Source organism: Cariama cristata, unplaced genomic scaffold, assembly GCF_000690535.1.
Source record: "Cariama cristata isolate BGI_N322 unplaced genomic scaffold, ASM69053v1 scaffold27945, whole genome shotgun sequence".
In the NCBI taxonomy this organism is placed as follows: domain Eukaryota; kingdom Metazoa; phylum Chordata; class Aves; order Cariamiformes; family Cariamidae; genus Cariama; species Cariama cristata.
The window spans coordinates 8,826-34,515 of NW_009617349.1; the positions used below are offsets into that span (position 1 = coordinate 8,826).

Genomic DNA, 25,690 nt, shown 5'->3' on the forward strand with positions numbered 1-25,690 from the left:
CTTTGAGCACAATGCTGTGGATGGTGCATGGAAGGCTCAGGTGCTGCTTCTTGGAAACCTACTTGTATAAATGACCTTACACTTATTCTCTGCGGTTAACGACGATTTCATTTTCACAGCCTTTGATTTCAATTGACTATGTAGCTTGCTCTCCTGGCAATCAGCCTGAGTAAGGCAACTGTACCTTCTTTTAATAGGAATTCTGACCTGTGCAAAACAACTCATCATTAATACATCTCTGTAGTGGTTTGTTTATTTCAGCTCCTTTCCATGCTTCTCTGTCTAATGGTTTTTATGCTGTTTTTTGCTTAGCTTATCAAGCAGCAGATTCTCTCTCTCCAGTTTAGGAAGGTAAAACTACATTGCATTAAACTGCTCTGACCACTTTGCTGAATCTGATTGTACATGATTAATCTGTAATGCTTTGGTACTAATTAATTAGAGAGCCCTGAAGTGATCTAACAGCCTTATTCTGCATGATTGAATCCCTAATACTTGCTTGAACTGCAGACAGCAAAGTGAATGTTCATCGTAATTCCTGTGTTAAGATGCAAGAAATATTCCTCTTTCTTAGCCAAAAGGATGGATGTACAGCTACTTCTTGATATTAAAGTGAGACTTCCATACAGAGATATTAAAAATTAGATGTGCCTGCACTGAGACTTTCAAAGAAGAAATTTTCTTCTCCTTCTGCCATTCTGTGCTTTATTGTGAAGATCTTAATTCATGTGGACTCTGCCCTGAAATGCACTTGCACGGTTGTACTTTGCCTTTGGCAGAATAACACATTTGGTAATCAGTTGACATTACTGATTTGCTGCAGAAGCAGGTAGAGGAATAGCCATGGAGAGAAAGTCCTCTCCAGAACACCCCTACAGCTGTGAGATTGCTAACCAAAACGTCAGGAGAAGAAAATGAAGATGAAGAGGAATACACTTCTAAAGTCTCCTTTTCCTGCAGGCAGTTTTTGTATGGAAATCCCTCTTTAATGTAAAAAGGCTACTGAATTGCTGGTGTCCTCTTCCTAGGCTCCAGGGCTTTTTCTGCAACAAAGATGCAGCTTCAGGAAGGCCTGGAGGACTTTGTATCAGATTTCTTGAGTGCTCTTAATTACTGGTAGAAAGCAATCCGAATTGGGCAAGTCTCGTTGCAGCTGGAGTGAGTCAGCTGAGAGCCCCACAGCGCTGCAGTGTCTAAAAAGCCCCCTGTGACAAATACAGTGGTTTCTTTGAAAGATTAAATAGACCTTCCAGGGCTTCCTGCCAAGGGTACATTGGGCACATCTCCTCTGATTCATCTGCCATGCCTGTGGAGCCCCCTGCTTCTGGTGATGCTGCTTTCCTGAACCGTTCAGTAGCCTTTGCTGTATTTCACCTGATTGTGGGATTTGCACTGAGTGGACTAGTCTTAGTCCTGGTGCTGCCTGCCGATACTGGTGGCATGGCACTGGGATTAAACTTGGTCCCAAATGTCACTATGTGTGTGCACATCACTTTTTAAGATGCTGATCTGGTTGCTCTCCTGCTGGGGTATGAAATGTTCATTGATGCTTGAGAAGTTCCTTATGTAGATCTAAAAGGCATTTAGTGGTCTAGGGTTGGGGATCTGTATTGGAGGGGCCATCAAAACCCCACCAGTAACTGCCTTGGTACTGGATTGTCTGCCTTGCTCTTTGGGAATGGGAGGTTTTTTCCTGGGGTTGGAGTATGGAAAGGTTTCTCTGGTTTGAAACAGCTGTTGGCTCCCACAGCCCTTTCCCAGCCCTGTAGTTGTGTGAAGACTTGCTTGCAAGGACCAATCTCCTGGGGACCACTGATTTCACAGAAAAGAGTCAGAGCTGTGGCACCCCATCCCACACGTGTTTGGATATAGACAGTGCTTATAACCCTCCTTCAGTAGATGAGTCAAGTTTGCAACAACCCTAGCTGCCCCTGTCCCATACCCTTACCCAACACAAAGTGCCTGGGAGCTGGGAGAGTATCCTGCTGCATCCCAGTTGTTTGTTACTCAGGGATACTCCCTGCATCTCTTACAAACCCATTCTAGCAGGAAGCCAGAGTGAAAATCATAGCACTGCAGCCTCCAGGTAAGTTTTCTGGGCAGATGAAACAGGCATCTGCTGTGGCTGGAGCTATCCTGGCACCTTCAGCCATGCGTGCAGTTCAGTCCCTACTGCAGCCCCTGTCAGTGCTGCTGACCTTGTTGGGTTCATGCTAAATGTGGGAGGTGTTTGTTTTTCCTGAACAAGTCTGCTTCCTCAGCAGGTACAGCATGAATAGCAGCAGCACCAGCATCCTGCCTGCAAGCCAGGGGCTGCTTGTGAGGCTGGGGTCCTCCTCGTGGGGCCATCACTGTGTGCTATGAGCCCTTCTGCTCATGGTGGAGCTGTGTCAGGAATGGTTTGGGGGTTTGTTCCACCTCTTGCATGTGCCTAGAAGCTGATCACTTGTTTAAGGAATGTCTTTCACTGCTGAAAATTATGTAAATAGAGCTGCCAGCTACTGGTTCTCTTGCAGTATTTGCTGTTTCTTCTGAGATACTTGCACTTGAGACCTTGGCATCCTCTCTCCTAGTGTAAATGTGTAGTGTTTTAATTGCAGAGGGAAAAAATGAAAGAAGAACGTCTTCCCTTCCAAAACCCCCAGAGCATTATCTGAATGAAGACTCAACTTGGAGTTAAATAATTTTCCTTTATTTAAGAAAGCCCAGATCTTCCAGGGCCTCTCTTGGTGATGCTCCAACAGGGTTGGCAGTGCTGTATGAGTATGGTGATTTATTGCTATTATTGAATAGTGCTTAAATGACTGGAGAATCTAGGGTCCATTTTTGAGCTTCACAGATTGTCCTGTTTGGATAGTTCTGGCTACTTTGGTGTCCCAGCCTGAGCTTCAAGGTCAGTGCCTGAACTCATGGAGTATGCAGGGTGAGTGCCTACCTGCAGCAGTGAGAGGTTAAACAGGGAATGGATGTCAGCTTCACATGTAATTCCTCAGCTCAGAAAACTGCAAGCCAGACTCAAGGTCTCCTTCAGTGAGCTAACCCTGTAGCAAGCTTCTTTTCTTAATTCAAACTTTTACAGAGAGCTATTGTGTTAGGGAGGCATATTCAGTTCACACTTGACCTGAAATTACATATGAAGTCTTCACAAATAAAGTAAAATCCTGGTGAACAGAACAACACTTGAAACACTGATGGTGCAGCAACGGGAATGAGAAGCTAACTTTGTAAGAGTCTTGCTTTGAACCTGCTGGCTGATCAAAGAAATGTTCTGGTGTAATCAAGAACTAAAATGGTTCTTGACATTCATTAGCCTGATAGCCATAAGGGCTAAGACAAAGGGAATGTCTCCCAAATGACACTTTAAACTGACAGTCATCTTAGGAGTGAAAAAAAATTCAAATACCCTGACATTGGACTGGACTTGTGAACACCCTACTGTAGGGTTGATGGGAGGGAAGGAGGGCATTTAGAAGAACAACGCAGGCTTATAAGATGAGATGATAGAAAGTGCACCCTTTGATTTTTCTAGTACTTTGATCTCTAAGAAATGCTTCTTGAATCTTCCAGGAGCACCTTCTGCGCAATCATTTCTCAGCTGACGGAGGAAACCCAACCACTATTTGAAACCACTCTCAAATCCCGTTCTGTGTCCGAGGACTCTGATGCCAAATTCACGTGCATAGTGACAGGTAACAGTGTCTTCAGTGAATAACCTCGTCCTGCCTCACTTGCTGGACTTGCCCTAGTTAAACTCGAGAGCAAATGATAACAGGACAACACGTTAACAAGTCCACTGTTGTCAGACTGCCAAGTAAAGATTCGGCAATTGCATGATGATTTCAGCTTTAATTTAAGGGGTGGGGGGAAGCACCTGAGACTGTAAAGAGGCAAAGGCATAACATAACATCTCAAACATGGCAAATTAAAGACTAGAAAATGGAATATGCTGGTTACTGCTTGGGCCAGTTACATTTTATTGTCCTAACATCTGCTTCTTCTCTAATCATGGACTGAATAACTCAGGAATGTGCAGTTTTGAAGACTATGGCTATCATACTGGAGCCAGCTCTGGCTCTCTTTGGTGGCTGTAAATGGTTAGAGTGCAGTTGCATTTGCATCAGCGATAAACTTGTGTGTCTGTCCACATCTGAAATAAAAATCTGTTTCTGCCCAATAAGCTAAAATCTAACCTTGGGCGGGAAGGGGTTAAGCCAATAAGAGGAGGAGGCTGAAAAAGAGGGCTGGTACTAAAGCATTGTGATGATGTGGCATGGCAGTGGATTGATGTAAAGGCAAGCAGCTCCTTTGCTGATAAGCTTTTGTCCTTTAAATATAGAGACTCTAAAACCTCTTTTTTCCATAGTATGTACTTGTTTATGACTCTGATCCTTCCTGATGTTGCGCGTGTCAGTCGTTCTGACAGGTTACTCCATGAGAGACATTGAACAAGTCTGTAAGTTTTTGAAAGGAGGATCGTATCTCCAGTGAGCCTCTTAGTCACAAGGACCAAGACTTTCCTAAGATTTCCTAAATTTAGTTTACCATTAGAAACATGCTGTAAATAAGCTGTGCACCAGGAAACACAGACTGATCCCTTCTGAGAGCTGCCAGCTTTGAATTCTTGGCTTTTCTCCTATGGATTCACTTGTTTTGCAGGTCTGACTTTCTGAACTTGCAGGGGTAGACGTGATATATTGATTTTATTGATGTTTAACTTCAGCAGACCACTTCCTGATTCTAGGCCAAGAGTGGGCCGCTAGGGAGATGCTTCCAAACCATGCCCTTCAGTCATTAATTGGAAGGGCTTTCCCAATTAAAGTTTTCTAAAAGCAAAAGCTTGACATATTGTGCAGTAGCATGGAACTCACCATTCTGCGAGCCATGAGTGTCAGAGGTCAAAAAATAAGCAATGTTTAGATATGTTAGGAAATCCTGAGTAACAGCAGATATAATTCTCTCTTCCACTTGCCTGAAAGTGTAGAAGTGCTGCAGACCCAGAGCATGACTGCTGACTGCAGGGACATGCGGTAGCACTGCTCACCCTTTCAGCATTTCTTGCCCCTTTTAAAGTGCCCAGTCCTGGCTTCTCTCACTGGCTTAGATCTTCACCAACTGCACCTTGAGGTTGACAGTTCCCTCTAACAAACTTCATCTCTTCCAAAGTCCAGATGATATCATTAGCTCCACGTGAGCTCTCTCGAGGTGAGGTGCATTTGTGCAGCTGAGCTCTAGTTCACCGTGAGACTAGACGGATGACAGAGAGGGAAGTGCCCTGCACGTGTGATGCCCGACATGCTCAGTTTCCTCTCAAGAAGAATGCGGAAGAGATACTTCAGTCAGCCCTACCAAGGAGTCCTTGTAGATGCAATGTCCATGTCCTTTCCGGCATCTCACCTAGAAAAGCTAGAGAAACTCTTCACTGTATGTTGTGCAGAAGATATGCTGCCAAGGAGTAACCTCCTCTGCTTGTACCAACATTGAAGTATCAATGTCTAGAGACAATCTGGTCTCTGTCCAGTCTGTAGCCCTTCTCGCAGTCCATCCTTGCTCTTGGTAGGCAGGATGCTGCCTTCCGGTTTTGGATGACCTGCTGATGCTGTGTAGTACAAGTTGAAAACTTGACCTGTTGCTGGTCTCATTTTCTACTCAAGTGAAGGAAAGTGTCAAGTGAGCATCTTCAGCATGTAGCCTATCACAATATTTTTGTACTTGGTAAACTAGATTGGGGGATGTCTTTATGCACTTAAATTAATAAACCTACAATATTAGGAATTTTCATGGAAACGTCCTTAAAAGCAGCCTGGACCACGTATACCATATGGTAAGTTCTTGCATGTGGTCCTGTGGACTGCTTTAGGAGCTCAGGATCTCTTTGGGAGAGAGGAGCACAAAGTGGCAAGCGAACTCTGATTGCAAAGTCTGATCAGTAGTTCAGATATCTCCCCCTGCCATGATGTTTACATTCAACTGGGAGATATTATGGGGAGAAAAGAAGTGGCAGTTGCAACCCTGGCCAGTGACCACAGTGGAACCAGCTCAGTCCCACTGCTGTGGCTGGCGTCCAGGGACACTTTGGTTCATAAACTTGCAGGAGGCAAAGGGCAGACTATCAGCTGCTTCTGTTTTGACTCTCAAGCCACAAATATGAAGACATCACCTACAATAACATCTTAATATTTTTTTTACTACTTCTTGACCCATAATGAGAGTTACAGGGTAGTCCCACATCTGTGAGTACCAATGACTTGCTGGGCATGTCCTAGGAAGGCGGCAAGATGCAAGTGTTTGAAGAGCCTGTCTCCAAAATATGCTGGGTGGTGCAGGCAAGAAGAAAACAAGTCAGGCAGAGGCAGACTCCCTGATGCTCTTGGGTGGTTGCACAAACCCTCCTTTCCTTCTGTTACCTAATTCTGCCTGCTACCAGTGTCCCTAGTATGTCTGATTTGATTGTTTTGGGTCAAGTCCTGCATCAGTTATGACATGGGGTTTTTTTAAGACAAAATCAGTTCATCCTTTTTTCTCTGAGGGATGAGAAAAAGGAAATGAGAACACTTCCATTTACTGTGCAGTTTCTTACAGACCAGAGCACACCCTGCTTCTCTGCACCAAGTGTTTTCCGTGGTGGGTCTGTCTGGACTTCAGTATCTCAAGGGTCATCACAGATCCTTCCCAGTGAGTGGATACTGGGCTCTTCTCTTCAGAGCGTGGCCCTTATTGGAGGCGCTACTACAAGGATTTTACAACTTTCCAGTCATTTCTGTATAGCATTGGCTGGGAAGGAGAGATGTCAACTGATGAAATGTGGGGGCTTGGATGAAGGGGCCTCGGTCTGTGACTGCTTGTTAGGGAATGAGGCCAACTGGGAGAGGTGATGACTGGATCTAGCCAAGACCATTGTATGTCAGTACCAGGCATTGCCTGCTGATGTACGACTGCCTCTTCAGTGCTATTTAAGCTCTCTTTAGACAGGTTCAAGCTCTCTAACCTGGCTACCCGAATCAGCTCAGAAGCTCGATCCCATTGAGCACTTCATGGGCCAGTGCTTGTGCTGAAGAAGTGTCCAGCCTGGTACCTCTCCTGTGCTATGTGGGTGCTTGATCAACATGGGCATCTGAACTGTGTTGAGTCACACATCCCCAGAGGGGTGGAAACAAAGCAACGTGCCTAGAAACAGTCTGGTTTTATTGTAGGGCTAAGGAGGGGAAAGGGCTCTGCCTATGGCTTGGGGAAGAGAGTTGGGGTATGGTGAGTAGACAGTCATGTGCTTTGTGGATGAGGATTTTAATAAGCATAAAGGAGTTCAACTTCTTGCATCCGTGATGGTCCTCTTAGGGAAATGCTTGAAGGACAAGAGTTAAGTGCTTGGTTGAAGGATGTCTGGAGAAATAGAGGGGCCACGAGAAGGGTGGATGGGTGGGTGTGGGGATGGGGTAGTGAATAGAAGAGCAGAGAGCAGGCTGGTGGGGTATGAGGATGGGGAAGCCAGGGCAAGAGAGCCATGGAGAACGAGCACTGCTTGCAGGTGGGTGGCATAGGGAACTACGGCTCTTAGTAAGTATCTGTCCTTCCTGTCAGCGTTACTGGAAGCCTCCTTGTCTTCAGGTGATGGAGAGGTTTAAATCCATAAAATCAGAAAGGATGAGATCTTACCAAGACTTTTCCTCCCAAAACTGCCCGAAGCTCCCACTCTACATAGCTTGTGTAGAGCAGAAACAGAAAACCATGGAGATCATGTGTAATTGTTCTAAGCTCCTTCCCAAGTTTCAGAAGACTAACTCCCCCCAACTCTTGCCCACTCCCCAAAAAAAGAAAAAAAAGTTGCTGTAAACAGAGTTTTTCTGGGTGATTTTGGATAGCTATTGCAAGAGTTGTTTGGATAAGATCACCAAAGCTTTGGAGACTTCTCAGACTTTAACAACTTTGGGAGAAAGAATATTTGATCTAAACCTAGCAACCTCTGTGAAAAATAAATCCTTGCTCAGAAAAGTCTCCTGGGTCCTGCAGTAGCTGGCCATCATGCTGGAGCAGTGCTACTGGAAGACATACTTCTCAGAAAGCTTTTGCTGGGCTTGAAGTTGTGCAGCGGACGCCTACCTTCCGCTCCAAGAACGCCTGGCACTGCTCTGTCTGCAACCGCAGAGCACTTGCTGGTGAATGCAGGGGACCAGCTGCCAGCATATCCCTCTTGGCACCAGCTGCATGGGGGGTCTACGGGAGTGACAGGTTTCGGAAGGGCGAGTGCCTGATTTATGAATGACTGCTTTGTTGCAACATGCTTATGCGAAGGCATCCAGCACCCTGCAGCGTGACAATGCTGCCAATGGAGCCCTTGGCTTAGCCACCCCATCACACTGTCACCCCTGAAACTGGCCTGTCATGGCAACTGGGCAAGTTGCAGATGTTGTGGCTGCACAGGATGTGCTGGGAGTGATGCCTTCCCTGCCACCCCCAGAGTGGGGGAATGTATTTGCTCAGCAGCCTGAAGATGCATGCCTACAGTGTCAGCAACAGCTCCCCTCCCCAGCGAAGCATGGGGCATGCCAGGGAGCCTTGTCTCTGCACAGGCATCTCTCCATCCACTGCTTGCCTCTGGTTACAGCTGCTGAGGAGGGACGGCTGGTGTTCAAACAGGCAGCTAGGACGACTGTTTCTGCGTGGGAGGTGGGAGCCTTTCAGCATCCCTCTGCCTGCGGATTTCCAGCCAGCACTTGCCTGTAGCTCCCTTTTGCTGCAGGCTGGAGTGTGCAGCGGGGGCTAGTCCCTCCTTGCCTGTGCTGGGCTGGTACAACGGTAGCCCCTCTGGTAGGGAGCAGGGAGCCTCAAGGACACGAGTACTACAGGGCAAAGGGAGTTTCAGCTTAACAGGAGGAAAAACCTTTTGTCAAGGCACTGTGCAGCTATAGAAATTGCAGCTCTTTCCGGCAGTTGTCAGCTGGGAAGGGGAATCAGAGGCCGTGCGGGGGACATCACGTGGCTTCTTGGAAACGATATGCTTGCAGTTCCCAGAATGAAGTGCTGTGATCGCTGTTTGCAGGTTATTAGGAAAATCTACCTGCCAGGTCCCTGTGTTATGAACCACAGGGGCCTCCTGAAGGTCTCACCTGCAGAACAGCCCTTGGGAAAGGTAGGATTGCTTTGGGCAAAGTGTGAGCTGTGTATGAAAATTGTTTTATTCCTCATCCCTGGTGCAGAAGAAAACTGCCACAGGCTCATTCAGCCCAGGGTCCTGCTGCCAAGTACAGTCAGGAGCTAATATTTATGGAAAGTATAAGCAGTAGTGTCAATCTCTGGGAATCACATCACTGGGATACTCTTGTGGTCTCCTCCAGGTAGCAGTTTAGGGCTCAGTCGCTTCAGCCACGAGTATCTGAGGGCTTTGCACTTCTTCTAGAAGATGGTTTGGAGGGCCAGAACAGCGGCAAAGAGGAGACTGTGGCAAGATCGGGACTGAAGGGGAGGATGGAGAACCTTGCAGGAAGGGATTCAGGAGAAAGTCATGACTTGGCTTCCTGCAGAAGAGGAGGAATGAGGCACTAACCAACAGACAGCCAAAGCTGCTGATGGCAGCAGTGGGATGGAAATGAGACAGCAAAGGATGCAAGAGATGTAGGGACAGTGAGGATGGAAAGGGTAGATGTCAGGGGTGGTGCAGCATAAGAGACCTCAGTGAGGAAAGGAAGATAATAGAGTAAATCTGGTCTGCGGCGGTGTCTGAGCTGTGGAGATGACTGTTGTTCATGGTGGAGAGCAGGAAAGGAAAGATCTTCTGAGACTATTTCCCCAACCCTGTCTGGTTCGACTGGGCTAAGTCCCTCGAGGGGTCAGAGGACACTAGAGAGCTCCAACAAGCAAGGGATGGGGACAGGGAGTGTATCAGAAGAGCAGACTGGGGCGAGGGTAACATGAGGAGGAGATTTGGCATATGCTGCTTTTCTGGTCAAAGGCATTTTGAATTAGCCAAAACCAGGGTGAATTCCTGCTCATGAGTCTTTGCTCCTGGTCTTTCACTCCTGCTATGGGACGTTCATGGGAGCAGGCATGAGCTGGGCTCGGGCATTGCTACAGGCTATCAGCATCTCTGGCTGGTGCAAGTAGGAGACTCCTCACTCTGGAGATGAAAAGGGTCCTGGTCAGCCCTGAAACCTGTGGGTTGGCAGTTGGGAAATATCCAGGATGGGTAGGATGTCCCTGCCCTGTCTACTTCAGAGCCATCAAATCTGGATGCTTTCGATATTCCTGGAGAGCCCTTGCTGGTCCCATTCCCAGGCTGTCCACGAGAGTTGACCCTCTGTTGCATTCAGGGGTGCTGGATGCTGGTGGGGAGACCTTTGGGGACCTGTGGAGGTGAGCAGCATGCTGGACTCCTTCACTTCAGCAGCACAGAAAGCCAGGAAGAGTGTTTGCAGGAGATAAGCTTCAGATATCTATCTTGGGGTTTCGAACAACTGTTGAGTGCATCGACTTAAGCAGAGGCATGACGTGATCATTTAAACTTTTATCCCATGCCCTTAGGGTCAGCTTGGCTGTGCCGGGAGCCCCGTGTGAAGTATGGGAAGCAATATTGGCCACTGTCTCAAGCAGTTTTCCCCTGAAAGCTGCTCTTATTTTGAGTGAGAACTGCTCTCAGTAGGAGATGAGGGCTGTGGCTAGCACTGGTCCATGTGGGGCACTCATGCTGATCCACCACTGCTGTCAGTGGGGGGGAATTTGGCTGTGTTCCCAGCCTGCTAGCCAGCCAGTCACGCACATCATGATGTCATTCTACTGAAAAGGCAGGTGACATCTGTTGTCAAGTGACATTTGTAGGACACCAAGCTGGCTGTGATGCAATCAAGGTTGTTTCTGTTCAGTGGAAACTTTTGGATCAGCTTACAGGCTGTGACATAGTGAAATGCTGTGAGCTCCACGGAGGGGCAAATGCCTGTTTGCTAACCTTAGCTTTGGTCTCATCAAAACATGCCTCTTCATATAAAAGTGACAGTATGCTAGCTTTCTCGTCCCAACCAGTGTTACAAGAGATGATCATGTGATCCACTCCCCTCTGTTCAGGAATGAAGTGCTGGGATTTTTTTCTCAAAAATAGAGCTATTCCTAGGAGTGATAAAAGCCTTGGATAAGCCCATCAGGTTTCCATTCACAATACTTTTTCTGCTGTGTGATTTAAAGAATGTGTTGGGGCCAGAATAACATGTATCCTATTCTGCCGGAGCATTTCGTTTTGCTGTTGATACCTTACCTTATCCCCGCGGGAGCAGGCTTGCTGTGCTACTGGTTGCAATGTTTCACCCCGATGTACCATCTGTCTCCTCCCCAGGATACCCGCAGCCGGAGGTGACGTGGTATAAGGATGATGAAGAGATGGACCGCTACTGTGGCTTACCCAAATATGAGATATTCCGTCATGGAAATCGCCACACGCTGCAGCTGTACAAGTGAGTAAAGAAGCTGGAGAGTAGTTGGATTTGGTGATAGGAGCTCTGAGCATGTTTTCAGTATTTGCAGGAGCTGGCTATCAGCAGTAATCTCCAGCACCTGTGCTAGCCCCTTCTGTTCCCCGCTGTGGTGTTCCCAGCTGTCCCTTCCCCTTCAGCTCTTCGCTGTAATGATTCCCTGATCACATCAGTATGAGATCCGTTACTGCATCCAGGGATAGCTGCCGTACTGGAAGCAAGAGGAAGGTCAGGAGGAATTACTGTCTCTGAAGCCTTCCGGTGCTGGTAGCAGTGTGTGCTATGGTTGCACCAGACAGCAGCTAAGCGTTGGGGCTGGATGAAGGTGAGTGAAGGGGAAGCACTGGCTGCCTCCAGGATGGTGATCCAGGGGATCAGGCAGAACAAGGACAGAAACAGTTCATGGGAGTGTCCTAAGCAAGGGCAAAGATGGGAAAGGGCTGCAGCTCTGTCCCAGAACGGCCTTTCCTAGCTCTCACCATGAGGTCAGGAAAGGAAAGGGCTACTTTGCCACTTGACTGATTGAGCCAAGGACCTCCTTTATTCAGCCCTGACTACCAGCTTCTTTTAACTTTAAATGAGGACTGTGTTTCTGGAAAACTAGACACACCATGTCCTCAGGAAGCAGAGACCTCTCCCACCTCAAGTCCTGGATTTGGAGTGTCAGACAGGTGCGGCACTGTCTGAAAGTGCAGAATATCAGTATTGCTCATAATCCTGTCATCCTCGTGCTTCTAGGCTGCACTTTTCTGCCACCCCAGGTGTATTCCAGGTTTCTGTCAGAGGCTGGCTCACCTCTTGCAGGAACAGGGATCTCCATGGACCAGGCGTCCCCAAAGGGTGACAGCAGAGACGGCACACACATGCTTGTGCTGGTGCCTGTGAAGCGGGGTGGGAAGGTTTTGGTAAGGCAGTAGGGTGGATAAAGAACAGAAATGTCATGTAGGCTCTGAAGAGCTGAGAGGAGAAGATCCTGCAGAGGAATGTGACCAAGAACAGTCAGGAAGCCTGATACTAGCTGTTTCTCCTCCATGAGAGCCCTCTTATCAGAGTTATAGCCCAGGAGGGAGATGTGCACCTATTTACTGTCCAACTTGCTTATCTGCTAGTTCTGAAAACGGGCAGAGCCTGGGAAGGGAGGCCAGCCCCAGGCCTCCAGACCTACTGCAGGCACCTCAAGGGCCATGTGTTCGTCTTCTGGCCCCTTTGGAGCAAGAAGTGGGAGAGTGTGCATGCCTCTGTGCCCAGCAGTAATGCCTGGGGAGGACGGGCAGGTCTTATGCAGAGCTTTTCATTTCCAGGTGCCGAGAAGAAGATGCAGGCATTTACCAGGCCTCAGCTAGAAATAACAAAGGCATCGTGTCCTGCTCTGGTGTGCTGGAAGTGGGAACCATGACAGAGTTCAAAATCCATCAGAAGTGGTTTGACAAAATTAAGAGAAAAGCTGAAGAAAAACTGCGAGAGATAGAACAGGGCAAGAAACGAGGGAAAGAAAACGTGGAGGTGGAGAAGTTGCAGCGAATGAGCCCTGATCGGCACCAGAGAAAGCGGAGGCTGGCCAGGGATCTGAATCTCTGGTCAGGAGCCTCTCCATGGGAGAAAGAGGATGCAGCAAAAGTGCATGTCGCCGATTCTCAGTCCAGATTACATGAGGATATTGCTGAGCCAAAGAAGCAGCCGGTCAATGCGATGACGGGCTTTCCAAACAAACTGATAGCACCTTTGAAAGCAGAAGTGACCACCAATGGAGATGCCTCTTTGGAAAGTGTGGAGGAGAACGGGAACAGCTTTCTTGCGTACATCTATGAGACAGTGGAGGACCTAGCAACTAAGCCAATGGTGAAAGACTCTGCAGCTAAAAAGAAAAAGAAGATGGAGGCTCCTCCAGCAGCAAAGCAGGAAGTTTCCAAGCGAGAGGAAAGTGGGCGAGGCAAGGCCAACCCCTCTTCAAATCCAAGATTTGCCCCTCCTGTCCCCTTACAAAAAAATGAGGGTGGCAAATGATCAGGAAGTGGAAAACAGCCCAAAAATCAAAGAGCCCGGGAAACCTGTGAATCAGGACACTAAAATCAATGGTGACATGCACTTCTCTTTGAAAGAGATGTATTTTGATAAGCAAGTGAAGCCAGCAGCAGGGAAGGAGGAGGGAGGAGCCAAGGAAGAGGCTGTGAGTGAGGCTGCCCTGCAACCTGTGGCGGTCAGCAGACAGGCAGAGGATGCTCTGTCATCCACAGAGGGGTTGGAGGCAGGACCTGTGCCATCCGAGGGACAGAGAGGCCAGCACCAAGCACAGAAGTCGGAGGGAAACAAAGCCGTCAGTCCAGAGGTAACTAGGACAGAAAGCAGCCAACGCAGGGGTAGCAACAAGAAAATATTCATGCTGCATGGTTGTTTTGTGGCACCAGCCCTGGGAGGCTGCGTGTAGCCCATGGGATCTGCTGCAGAGACTTCATGGGTCTCCACTGGCGAAAGCACCCAGGAAAAAGGACTTTCTGGACTTTGTGTGCCCAGACAACAAAGCTTCCACCCTGTCTCTGAATAAATGTCAGACCAGGTGGTGAGGAGAGATGTACGTCAGGGCCCTCTGGCCAAGCAGCTGGTCTCTGGGTGGCCTAGGGCATGCTGTGAACTCTCCTGTTTAATCGGCAGGCTGACCTCATGTGAAATGTTTCCAAATCAGTTAAGCAGGGAGCACTGAATGGCTATTTATAGTTGGGGGTGGATGTCTAGTGTGTAGGACGGGTAATGAGACTGATGACATCTGTTCAGTTTAGCAAATGAGCCTGAGCTTCAGCTGACGTTTAATGAGCCCCCCCATGCAAATGAATACATCGTGCCAGGTACGCCACGTGAGCTGCACCAGGCAGGCAGGGCGTTGAATTTTGTTTACAGTGCAACATGTATACAGTAGATCTGGGCTATTTTTTGGCTCTTCCCTGTTGGAAAAACTCCGTTGCAAGAGCCATTGTGGTGGTGATGCAGTGCCAGGGCACAGCACCTGCTCCTGACCCTCACTGCATCTTTTAGTCAGCTTCTATTTTTGTCACTTAACCTGAAGTATTTTCCATTAAAATATTACACTGGAAGCTACCAGTCTTTTTTTTCCCCCTTTTTTCTTTAATGACCCCTTCTGTGGTAAAAGGTTCTCTGAGTCTAATTTGCAAGTGCCATCAGGATTTGGCGTTTGAGCTATGGTAGGTGCACACTTTCAGTACAGACCAAGGCTATCAGAGGAGGCACTCCAGGTGCAGCACATCTCCCTCGGTACATATTGCAAATGCTTCAGGATGTGGAAACATCCATGATACAGAAAGTGGGACTGCCAGGTGCTCCAGTGAAAAAAAAATTCCTTTCTTCCTCTTCTAGATTTCTTTAGCCATAGGTAGGAGCACCATTTACTGGTAAGAAACCTGTTATGTTATGCAGTGAAGCGAGCGTCTGGGTCCTGGCCTAGTCACAGTGCAGCACCCTGAACCCATCTTTAACCTGACCCATCAGCATCATACTGCTGCAGAAATTATTGCTGTGCACGTAAGCCCATGGCAAAAAGTAATTTGTTTTCTCCCTCTCTGCTCACTTTTATGCCTCTTGCTCTTAAGGAGAGTGGAAAGTGTTGATGTGTAGCAGCCAGGCTTGGGCTGTCATCCCTGAACCTTTGACATGCATCAAGGTATTTTCCTCTTCAAAAACCCACTCACAGAGGGAAACCTGTAACTTGTCAGCTGGTGTGCCTTTGAGTAGACAAAAGGGAATGCTTTTGATTTGAATTTGAATGCTTCAGCTAGTTGGTGATGCTGGGGAAAGTGCTCAGGCTTTTGTGTGATGAAATAAGCTATTTTAAAGCCCTTTAAAGCTGACTCCAGATGTGTTTGAGGATATTTTCACTCCCCAGGACACAGATTGCATGTCTTTTTCTTTTTTAATCTTTCCCTTAAACAAGACAGGGTCGTAGCATGAGTGTTTTCCTGGCCTTGGGACCTAGCTGGGCCTCATGCTCACGACTTCTCTTTTGAGCTGGATTTATCTGTAGCAGAAAGGCTTTGCAAAATGCCAGATGTAGCCAGGCTCTGAACATCCTCACGCACAAGAGCAGAGAAGAAACTGGATTTGCGTGATGATCACTCTTGCCTAGCTTTGAAACAACTTATGATTTTATTATATTTCTTTTATATGCTGCTAGTTTGAGTGTTTTACTATTACTTAAGGACAGATGCTTTTCTGAAAAGCTTCCAGAAAGCTTTTCTGAATAAGCTTGAGTTTGTGCACCAATGATAAGCAAATTTCCCCCAAGCCCCAAGTCCTCTTCAGCCAGAGAGAAGTCCCCATTGACCAGCACCATTGTGTAGAGCTGCCTCTGTGCATCCATCTGGAAACCACCAGCCCTGGTTCACCTCCAGCCCCCTTGGGCACTGTGCTGCTCAGCCCCCTGAGCAGAGGGACCAAGGTTGGCCTTGCAGTTACACTGGGCTGTGTCCTTCCCCATCCTTTTCCATGCCACAGAGGACCAAATACTGTTTTAAAACCCAGGGAGGTTTCACTGCCTGAAGCCCATGTGTCTCTTAAAATAAAACCTTTTAAGCCTGAAGCACTGGGATGTTCTGTGTTTTGACACTCAGCCTGTTGAAGCACACTAGGGACATGGCTCTAGGAGAACAGCAGCAGGGACATGTGGCATTTGGGGGTGCCTATGCAACTCTGTGAACTGGGGCCCTATTTCTGCATGCCCTGTGTACAGACAGCCTTTGGCATTCTTTGGAGTCTACCAAGGATGCAGACTTGAATTTTGTGTGCAGGAATGGCCCTCCTAATGCTCTTCCTTCCACCCCAGTGCTCTGATATTCACATTATCATAACAATTGCTTGAGGAAGGACTTGCTGAGACACAGTCATTACCTTTCCTGGTTTTTTTCAAGCATTCAAATGAAGCTGAAGTGGCACAAAATAGAAGGGCTAAGTGCCACAGCCCTACTTTCCCATGGACCTCATTTTGAAGGCTTAAAGCTCAAGTCAGAGACCTCAGGAGAAAATCCTTAGCAGCAGATCCTCTGGGATGGAAGGGGAACCTGTTGTGTGCATGCACTGTTCCCATGCGATTGTCCTGATGTTGCTAACTGAGCATCAGCCAGGCACAGAGTGTATCAGCAGTATCGCTGCCTCCCCTGAGCCTTATCCTACAAAAATAGATAGTGCCCCTTGGCTGGAGGATTTCACCAGATCTCCTCAGGATAAAGCTCAGCCGTCACAGCAGGCAGCTTGCTGAAATGTCTGCTGGTGCGCAGCTGCAGTCGGAAACACTGAGCTTCCCGAATGTCAAAGAAACAGGATGGTCGAATAGCACAGATACCATCATGGTGTACAGTTTCACTATAAATCATTTGGGCAGCTTCATCCAGAAAGTGTGTGACGTGCCAATTGCCCCATCTCAGAGTGGGGATTGCAGATATAGTATAGGCGGAGCACTGAGTCTTAAAAAAGAGCAAGGAAATTATACAAGGTCTCAGCAACAGCTGGTGAAAATGGGAACGTTTTGCTCCTTGGGAAGGTACTGTGTCAGAGGAGACTGAATTAAAAGCCACTGAGTGTTTTAGAGAGGCAGATCTCCTGCCTCTTTGTGCACAACCAAGGCATTGAAAGGCAGACGAGTTGGAGCTGATTAAAAGAAAAAAAATATTTTGTGCAGCGTGACAGGGGGTTGTGGGACCCCCTACCGTGGGACAATGGTGAAGCCTGGAGGCCCTGGATGAGTGAGTATCAGCGATACCAGGTTAATACTTATGATTCAAGCAGAAGTTGGGCAGTGCTATATGGTACAGATGGACCACAAGCACCACTGAGCAGACCCAGGCAGTAAAATGATGCTACTTTTCTATTTTCTTTTTTTGACTAGATTGCAGCGACAATAGGACAGTCTGCTAGTGACCTAAAACATCCAATGTCCAGTCCAACTGTAGAGACCAGTCAACAAGCCAATAAGTTAGAGGAGCTCAGGAAAGAGATACCTGTCTGCCAGAAGACCAGGGAGGCTGGGAAAAGGACAAGTCCTCGGCTGAGGCATCAGGAGACACTAGAGCCACCAGCACGTTCTCCAGACCATGTGCAGTCCAGCAAGGAGCACCCTGCCTCTAGGAAGCAGGCAGAAGGACATTCTCATGCTCTTGAGGGCAGAGAGACCAAGCAAGGAATGTTAAATCAAGAGGACAAAAGCCAAGGTGAGGAAGAGCAATTGCTAAAGAAATCGAGTCCTCCAGAGTCTGGAGAAAACACTCCTCTTGAGCAAACCACACATCAGACAGCAGTTAAGGATGGGAAGAGCAAAGAGGCAGGAGCAGAGCTGTCTGGGAGCCATCCTGCTGCAAAGGCAGGAGGGAGCGGTGCAGCAGAGCCATCTCCTGGGCCTGTGCCCAGGGAGGTGGGAGGGACACTTTTGGGACATCAGGAAACTGAAACACCAGCTCCTGCTTCAGTTCGACTTCCCAAGGAAGATCCGCTTTCCATTTCTGCAGCAGGGACATCAGTGGCTCAGGAGATACTGCTTGTAGCTCATGGCGCCCCAGGGGTGGAGGCCACAGCAGGAGAGGTCCCATCTGGAGCCCAGCTGCTGCCTCCTGCGAGCAAAGAAACAGAAATCAAAAAGGCAGATGCGTCTGCCCTGCAAGAGAAATTTTCAGCCAGCATTTTAGGGGAGGAGAGTGGCAAACCAGTGCCTGTGGAACCTCAGGGGAAGGCAGGAGGAAAGCAAACAGCCACAGCTCCATGCCAGGAACCAGCAGCACCTTCAGGCACTTTTGAAGGAGGTGCTGAGGTTCAGCCACAAGTACCACTGGTCCTGCCTAGCCCTGAGAGACCTCAGGAGATGTCTTTGGAGGAGAAGATGCAGCACAAAAACCTTGTTTCTTCCTTGAAGAACTATCTGCTGCTGCTTTTAAAAATGTCAGATAGCAGTAAGGATGCAGCAAAAGAAGATACTGACCCCGGGGACAAGGAGCAGCCTGATGCAGAGGAAGTCATGCTCCCAGAGATAGGCATTGCAGGCCTGAGCCCCCGTACCTCAAGGAGAGTTTTGGAAAAGGTACAAAACAATCAGCTCTTCCAGACAGCAGAGAACTTGCCTCTGACCCCCAGGACTTCCAGGCGGATCACGGGCATGATTAACGAAGAATTTGTTACCAGCAAGGAGATGCTGGCTTGCAGGCCTGTGCCTCCAAAGAGACGTACGCGGGTCGCTCCTGAGGCAGAGGGGCCACCCCAGCTCTGTGTTCCCTCCATCGTGGTGGGCAGCATGCCAGCGGCAGAAGCAGGGCAGCCTCCTAATAATACTTCTGATTTGCCTCCAGCAAGCCCTGAAAAAGAGAGTCCTGGTGACCCTCTGGCAGTGCTACCTTGTGCCACGCCAGAGGAGCTTGCTTCTGGGGCCCGGCGCAAAATATACCTGCCAAAAACCAAGCAGGTGGGGGAGGAAGAGGAGGCAACCCCAGAGAGCCCAGGGCATGTGAAAAGTCCTACCATTTCACCAAGGCAATCCAGGAAGAACGCAGCCCTGTTGCAGTCACCTGCCCTGGCTCCGTCCCCTCCTGTAGAGCAGCACTCACCAATCCTCATGAGGAAGATGGCCACGTTGGAGGTTCCTAAGCTGTATGAGGAGCCCACAGGTGACAGCAGTGGTGACCACGAGGTCCCTGAAGATGCTAAACCAGAAGCACAGCCAGCAGAGTCCAAGAAAGCAAATAACCCATTTAAAGGTAAGGGAAGAGGTAATCCCCATGAAGCGTTTTCCTTGATACCTATGAAGGGAGCCTGGCCAACTAAACTGGTGATAGTCTGCTGGGGCCACGTGAGTTTTGTGCATTTTTAGGGTTTTCAGCATCACCCTTTGGCTATGTGAAAGCCAAAAGTCTTCCTCAGGACTTCTTTCCTAGCACAGGGAGGCTGGAGAAATGCAAGAGGCAGAAGTACGGAGACTGGCTGTTTCCACAGCCTGGACTTCCCTGGCCAAAGGAATCATGTATTCCTCTTGTTCTTGGTCTCCCTGTCCTGGTCCTGACCATGGCTCATGCTGCTTGGGGGTCCGGTGGGCATCAGCAGGTTGTACACTGCTTTTCCACCTCCATGGTCAATGCTAATTTCATCTCTCATAAAATCAATTTAGAAAAGACATAATCCTGGTGTTGAAGTGCTTGCAGGAGCCAGGTGATACCTTCACAGAAATCAGCACTCTTGTAAAAGTAAGGGTAACCTTGGTAAATCACTACTTCAGTAGATAAATGTTTCCTCCAACAGTGTTTTTCTGCATTGCCTCCAGCTGAGCCCCACTAGGTATTGTAGTGCTGTGCTACTGAATGGATTTGTACCATTTGTATGCCACAGTATTTGTCCAAGCAGAGCTCTGAGACCTTCCCTAGGAAGGTAATGTTATACCAGGCTGTGCTGACATACATGTGATACCCAACACCAAAGTCCTAACCAGCAGCACTGGGGTAGGCTGCCCTGTCCCCAGAGCTGCAGCCAGCACTGTGTGTCACACCATCAACCTCTTTGCACCCTGTCCTTAGCTCCACAGGTGATTCGTAAGATCAGGGCAGAACAATTTTCCGATGCATCAGGAAACCTGAAACTTTGGTGCCAGTTCTTCAATATTTTGAGTGATTCTAAGCTGATGTGGTACAAGGACGAGATCCCTGTAGCAGAAGCCCAAAGGAGGTAACCTGCCAGCTCTACTTTGTTGTAGTCTTTGTGCATAGCCCTGAGTTTGTGTGTTAAATCCAGCTCCTTGTGTCTACTGGGGTGAAGGTGCCCATTCTGTTAAGGCTGCATGGGAAGCTCATTGCATGGCACAGTACATTGTGAACTTTATCTTCTCGGTGCCTGGGGAGGGAGGGATTGCCTAGATGGGGAATTACTGCCAAATCTGTCCTATTGATGCTCCATCTGGAGCCTGGCTTAAAGGCTGATGCTTTTAGTAGCAGAGCCCTGGGGAGGGCAGGGACTGAACCCGGACCTTGGGGAGGGCAGGGATGGTGCTGTGCGCATCTCAGAGTTTGAGAGCTGTGTGTGAGCTGCAACACTGGGACTCCATGTGAGGGTGGCAGCTGTGCTGGGATGGTCTGCACCCAAACAGGTGCTTCCATGCAACCACCACTGGCAAGCACCAACAGGGAAAAAGCAGCTCTGGCTGTGCCCTCTCTGTCCCTTGGCACTGCCCTTGCACAGGGAGAGCATGTTCAGACAGCTGGGTGGCTTGTTGTACCCTGGATGCTCCTTTGGGTGCATTATGGAAAGCAACTTGTTCTCAAGCCCAAGGGAGCTTATGTAGGAACATCATCCACATTGGATAGGATTTGCATGATGTTTGAGTGTCCCTTGAGCTCCCTTTATAATGAGCAGGCAGAAAGAGGTGCATCTGGGGCAGAAATTATCTCCTATGGCAGATATTTGTGCTGAGACAGATGGACCAGGAGTGCCTTCTAGCTGACCAGAGCGGAGCCTGCTTAGCCAGCTGGTCTCAGGATGAAGGTCCCACCACTTCCCTCTGTGGCCTGTCATCTCCTTGCTTGTTCACGCTGGCCATGAGGGGCAGAAACAGGCCTTTGTTTTTTGTGGACACCCATCTGCCTGGTGTATTACCACCTTGGCAGGAGGAACTGCCAGCCCAAAGTTTGGTGCTGCAGGCTGGAGAAGACCAGCAGCCTGCTGATACAGAGCTTGTGTTTTGCTGGTCCCTCAGAGAGGGGCAGACTGGAGGCTGGGCAGTGATGTCTGCCCTCACTTGTGAAGAGCTGAAAATGAAGCTGGACACCTCTGTGGCTGTTCGGCTTCTAGCCATTCCATCCAGATGCAGGTCTGTTAGCCCAAGCACAGCTCTGACCCAGACACACTCAGAGGCAAGTACCTTTATCAGTCTGTAGCCCAGTCCCAGCCACATTTTGCAGGGCTTACCTGGAAGATGAGCATCTCTGTGAGTACAAACTGCAGGGCAGGACTCCTGATGCCATGAGGTGCCAGGGGAGCAGCTGGGATGCCCTTCGGATGGGTTCGTTTGTAGCCCTCTTCCAGCCCTCCAAGGGCAGCATGGTACCCACCCACATTGCCTGTCATGGGGCTCCCGTGTGCCCCCACACATCACATGGGGCTGAGGCCATGGTCTGGTTTCTTCCAGCGCTGGTGACGAGGGCCAGGCAGCCTTGGCTATTGTGCAGGTGTCCCAGAAGGACTGCGGGGTCTACCGGTGCATGATCAGCAATGAGTACGGCACTGACTCCACTGATTTCCTGCTCAGCCCAGAAGGTGAGGAGCCCTCAGCAGCCTGGCAGCTCTCCCAGCTGCTTGGGTGTGCCGTGGGACGGTGTGGCTAACTGCGGAGAGAACTTGGTGCGAGGCTGTGGAGGGGGAGCCTTGTACACCCAATAACACCACCTCTGCGAGGTGCATCTACCTCCATGTGCTAATTTGAGTGATTCACACCATCCTCCTTGCCATCCCTTTGGTGTGGAAGTGCATGGAGCAGGGTGGGATCCTGGCAGGACTTTGACACCTCTTTGCTTTCTATCTCCTCTAGTGCTGTCAGGATTTATCTTGCGAGAAGAGATTGAAGGTAAGGGCCTCGTGCTGATGAGCTGCAACTGCTTCCCCTTGCTGCGTGGGGAGCAGGCAGCTCTGTGGCAGGGGCAGGATGTGCCTGCCTTGTCCCCCCTCACCAGCTCTTCCCTCCACCAGTTGGAGAGGAGATCGAGATGACGCCCATGGTGTTTGCGAAGGGTTTGGCTGATGCAGGCTACTGGGGAGATAAGCTCTTTGGGCGCGTGGTGAGTGAGGACATGGAAATGGGTGCTGGTTTCCTGCGCAAAGCCTGCCGTGCCAGAGCTATCTATGGCCTGGAGCCCGTCTTTGAGTCTGGCCGCACTTGCATCATCAAAGTGCACAATTTCATTGTCTTTGGGACCAAGAATGAGAACAGCCTCATCGAGAAGAACTACGATATCACCATCCAGGTGGGCATCCTTGTGAGGCACCCTCCACCTGTCTTCCCCACACCTTCCCTGTCTGTCTGTGCCATGGTCCCCAGCTGTGTGCCCACTTTCTTTATTTCCTTCCACTTTTTGAATGCTCTGGAGGGATCGGGCCATGCTCCAGCGGGCTGGCTATGTCCTTGTTGTTCTCGGCTTCAGCTCTTGTCTCTGAGCAACACAGAGCTTCTTGGACCTTTCCCATCACTTGTCCTTTGACCACCAGGACAAGGAAACAACTAGCAGTGGTCCCAGGGGATGTCTGGCCAGACCGGGGGTCCCAGAGAGGCATTGGTGCAAGACAGGACAGGTCCCTGACTCTTCTGTTTGCATCTCCAGGAATGTAAAATCCAGAACTCCAGCCGCGAGTACTGCAAGATCTTTGCTGCTGAGGCACGAGCCGTCCCTGATTTTGGAGCAGTGCCTGAGTAAGTAAGGTGCTGCGGCTCCACTGGCTTGACATCTGGGCAGAGCATCCTGGGGGATGGTGGGAGGGTTCCCCGTAGGTGCTGGGGACATCCCAAAGGGCAGCGCACACTTCTTCCACCCTCAAACGGAAGGGATGTTGGGGGGTGAAGACAAAAGCCAGAGTTGCAGACTGTGGTGTGAATCTCCACTTGCTGCGGTGGGAGAGCTCACCAACTGTTCCTGACCTCGTCTGTGTGCTCCCACGCAGGATAATTCCTCTGTACCTGATTTACCGACCATCCAACAACATCCCTTACGCCACAATGGAGGAGGACCTGGGCGGACCCTGCGAGCAGTACTGTGTCACAGAGAGAGATGGCAGCTTGGTGGCACGAGGCACCTCGGAGATTGTGCTCAAATGCTGCACCTTCCAGCATTGGGTCTACCAGTGGACAAATGGAAACATCCTCGTGACTGACATGGAGGGTAAGGGGATCTCCCATCTGATTACCATGGCCCCTCACCACCCTCTGGCCTGTGAAAGGAGGAGGAAAAGCCCCAGCCTTGTCTTCCTGCCTCTTTCCCCATGTGCCATGGAGCCCAGCTTCCAGGGCAATGACCTGCCCTTGGTGCTGATGCCCATCCTTCTCTGGGCAGAGACTGGTTGTCCTCCCTTTCATTGCAGGAGTGGGCTGGAAGATGACCAACGTACGGATCGCTACCAACCTGAAAGGGTGAGTGACCCTGAGCTACTGGTGCAGGGTGGCCCGAGCTGTCCCCAGCTCCACTGCTCACACGGTGAAGGGCCACGGTGGTGAGTGCGGCTGGGCTCTGTCCTCAGCTTCCTGCTGGGGTGCAGTGGCTCCTGGTGTGAAGCAGGGGCTGAGGAGACTGTTTTGGCAGGTACCAGGGGTTGAAGGAAAGTTGCTTCCCTTCTCTGCTGGAACAATTCGCCACCGCTCACCAGTGTAACCATTACTGCAGCATCCTGGGCCTGAAGATGCTGGAGCCAGCCAAGCCCAAGGGCTCCAAGAGCCCCTCCATGGGTAGGAAATCTGCCCAGACCAGCCCTCAGCTCCAGAAGAAGGGGCTGGGAAGTCCCCAGGGTACCCGCAAGGCTGCCGTGAGCCCCAAGAGCTCGCGGAGAGCTGCAGAAACAGGGGAGGCCCCAACAACCTCCAAACCTGGGTCAGGAGAGAGCAGCAGGTCTGGCCACCCACAGTAGCCGGAGCTGCCGGGGCTGGGACCCCCCGCTCCCGACTCCAGCCCAAAAAAACCCAGGTGGGAAGGGAAACCCCCCCGCACGCGCTGCTGCCGCCGCTCTCCTCCCTTTGGCTCCTGCCCCGGCCCATGGCGCTTGCGTTGTATGGTGTGTGCTAGTGTGAGCGGCTCGGCTGGGGTCATGGGGGAGCTGTGAGCCATGGGCAGTGTGGATCCCCTTGCCAATCCTTATTTACAAGAGCTGCTGCTGGTGGTGGAGCCTGTAGGGTCAAATGCCCTTCCACGCTCAGGCTCGCTTTCCTCTCTTGACAACCTCTGTTTTTCTTCCTTAAGACAGGGGCCATCAGACCTGCTCCCTAGGGCTTTGCAGACGCCATGCCCCCTGCCTGGTTCCCCTGAGCAAACTGGGAGTCTGGGCTGCCCTCCTGGCTCCCAGCACCTCATGTCTCTCTTTGTGTCCTCCATAAAGCAACCGCGCCAAGTCCCACCAGTGCTCTGTGTCAAGGATCTGAACCCCAACGGCACCCAGGCAGTCTCATTTGTCCTGGCACACTGTGATCTAAAAGGTTTTGCTGCAGAGGAGTTTAGCGGTGAGCTGCAGGGCTCCTACTGCTATTGCATGGGGCTCTGGGGTGTGGGCCAGTTCCATGGCAGGGCACTGGCATCAGTACTGGCAGCTGCATGGGGATGGGATTTTGCACCCCTGCCCTGCTGGCCTCTGCACCCTGGGTTGAGCCTCCCACCCCCTTGCTGGGCAGATGCTGAGGGTGGCGGTGCTGCTATGGGTGCCAGCCACCGCCATGGTAAGAATGATCTACCTCACACGGGGCACCCGGGAGCAGGTTGAAGGGGAGACCTTCCCTCCATGCCAGGCACTGCTTTGGCACGTGTGGGTGTCAAGCCCACAGGACTCACCCCTCCTTGCCCACCTGCCATATGCAGACCCCATATGCCCTGCCCAGCCCCATAGCACAACCTGGTCATGCTTGCTTAGCATCACCCCTGCTTGGCATATGCCGTACTCCAGCAGCAACTAGCAGCACCCGCTCCAGATCCTGCTGCCCTACAGCGGGAAGCAGCGACGGACAGGCAGTGATGCTCATGCTGGAAAGTAAAGCACCCTGTATTGCATCAAGCCTCCCTTGTGCCCATGAGCTCACTCAGGCATGCAGCAACCAGCAGAGTATATCAATGGGCAGCAAGGCTTGCAGAGAGCCCCAGCGCTGCCTGCTTTGTCTTGCTGCAGAGCATCACCTTCCCTAGGGCTTTGGAGGAGGGTGCTGGTTACCAGCAATGCCACCCTGCATGATGGTGTCCAAAACAGTGGCTTGGTGCAGCCTGGTGGAGGAGGAAAGGGACCGGGCTGGGAGTGCGGCATGCTCTGGGGTCCTGGTGCTCTGTTGTTCAGTCATTGTAAAATAACGATGTACATAACGTGGCCATGTTGGTGAATGGGTGCTTTTGAGTGCAATAAAGCAAGAAGGACTGGGCTGTTCCCTGGTGCTGTGGTCCCTACAGAAAAGGCGCACCCAAGCACGACAGGACGGGGCAGCTTGGTGTTTGGGGAAAGGGAACATCTTCAAGTAATGGCTTTCCCCCCATCCCCACCCC

The 25,690-nt window shown here is 50.2% G+C and overlaps 1 protein-coding gene across 1 annotated transcript; it reads left to right on the plus strand.

The window, feature by feature from the left end:
• Positions 1-312: 312 nt before the first annotated feature.
• On the plus strand, positions 313-24,083 carry ALPK3 (alpha-kinase 3; the record flags this gene model as incomplete). Its single annotated transcript, XM_009700509.1, is given in 14 exon segments — positions 313-351; positions 3,568-3,689; positions 11,315-11,432; positions 12,752-13,432; positions 13,434-13,764; positions 17,338-19,189; positions 20,000-20,147; positions 21,604-21,731; positions 22,003-22,038; positions 22,161-22,435; positions 22,790-22,878; positions 23,127-23,344; positions 23,544-23,592; positions 23,762-24,083. Coding segments are annotated over 14 exon segments (4,408 nt in total), but the record flags the coding sequence as incomplete, so codon positions are not given.
• Between the last annotated feature and the right edge of the window lie 1,607 nt (positions 24,084-25,690).